This window comes from Pygoscelis adeliae, unplaced genomic scaffold (assembly GCF_000699105.1).
Source record: "Pygoscelis adeliae isolate BGI_AS28 unplaced genomic scaffold, ASM69910v1 C10044181, whole genome shotgun sequence".
Taxonomy (NCBI): Eukaryota; Metazoa; Chordata; class Aves; order Sphenisciformes; family Spheniscidae; genus Pygoscelis; species Pygoscelis adeliae.
In genome coordinates this window covers 1-329 of record NW_008818521.1, presented here as the reverse complement: position 1 = coordinate 329, position 329 = coordinate 1, and the positions used below count along the sequence as shown (strand labels likewise).

Sequence of the window (329 nt, the reverse complement as noted above, 5' to 3'; positions counted from 1 at the left end):
AGCTTAAAAACCTGCGGGCTGTGCCGTGTCCTCGCCTGTGAGGGGAGGGTCAGTCCCTGGCCCCCCCCCTGAGCGGGGCGATGTGCTCTCTCGGCAGGACGCGCTGCGCAACTCGGGCAGCGATGGGATGGGGCAGATCTCCCTGGAGTTCTACCAGAAGAAGAAGTCGCGCTGGCCCTTCTCGGACGAGTGCATCCCCTGGGAGCTGTGGACCATCAAGGTGAACGTGGTGAACCTGGCTAACGAGCAGGAGCGGCAGATCTGCCGGGAGAAGGTGGGCGAGAAGCTCTGCGAGAAGATCATCAACATCGTGGAGGTGATGAACCGCC

At 62.9% G+C, this 329-nt stretch overlaps 1 protein-coding gene across 1 annotated transcript; it reads left to right on the top strand.

Moving 5' to 3' along the window:
• Positions 1–97: 97 nt before the first annotated feature.
• ATG101 (autophagy related 101) lies at positions 98–325 on the top strand (the record flags this gene model as incomplete). The annotated part of the gene is made up of 1 exon (XM_009319398.1): positions 98–325. A coding segment is annotated over one exon (228 nt), but the record flags the coding sequence as incomplete, so codon positions are not given.
• Positions 326–329: the final 4 nt, after the last annotated feature.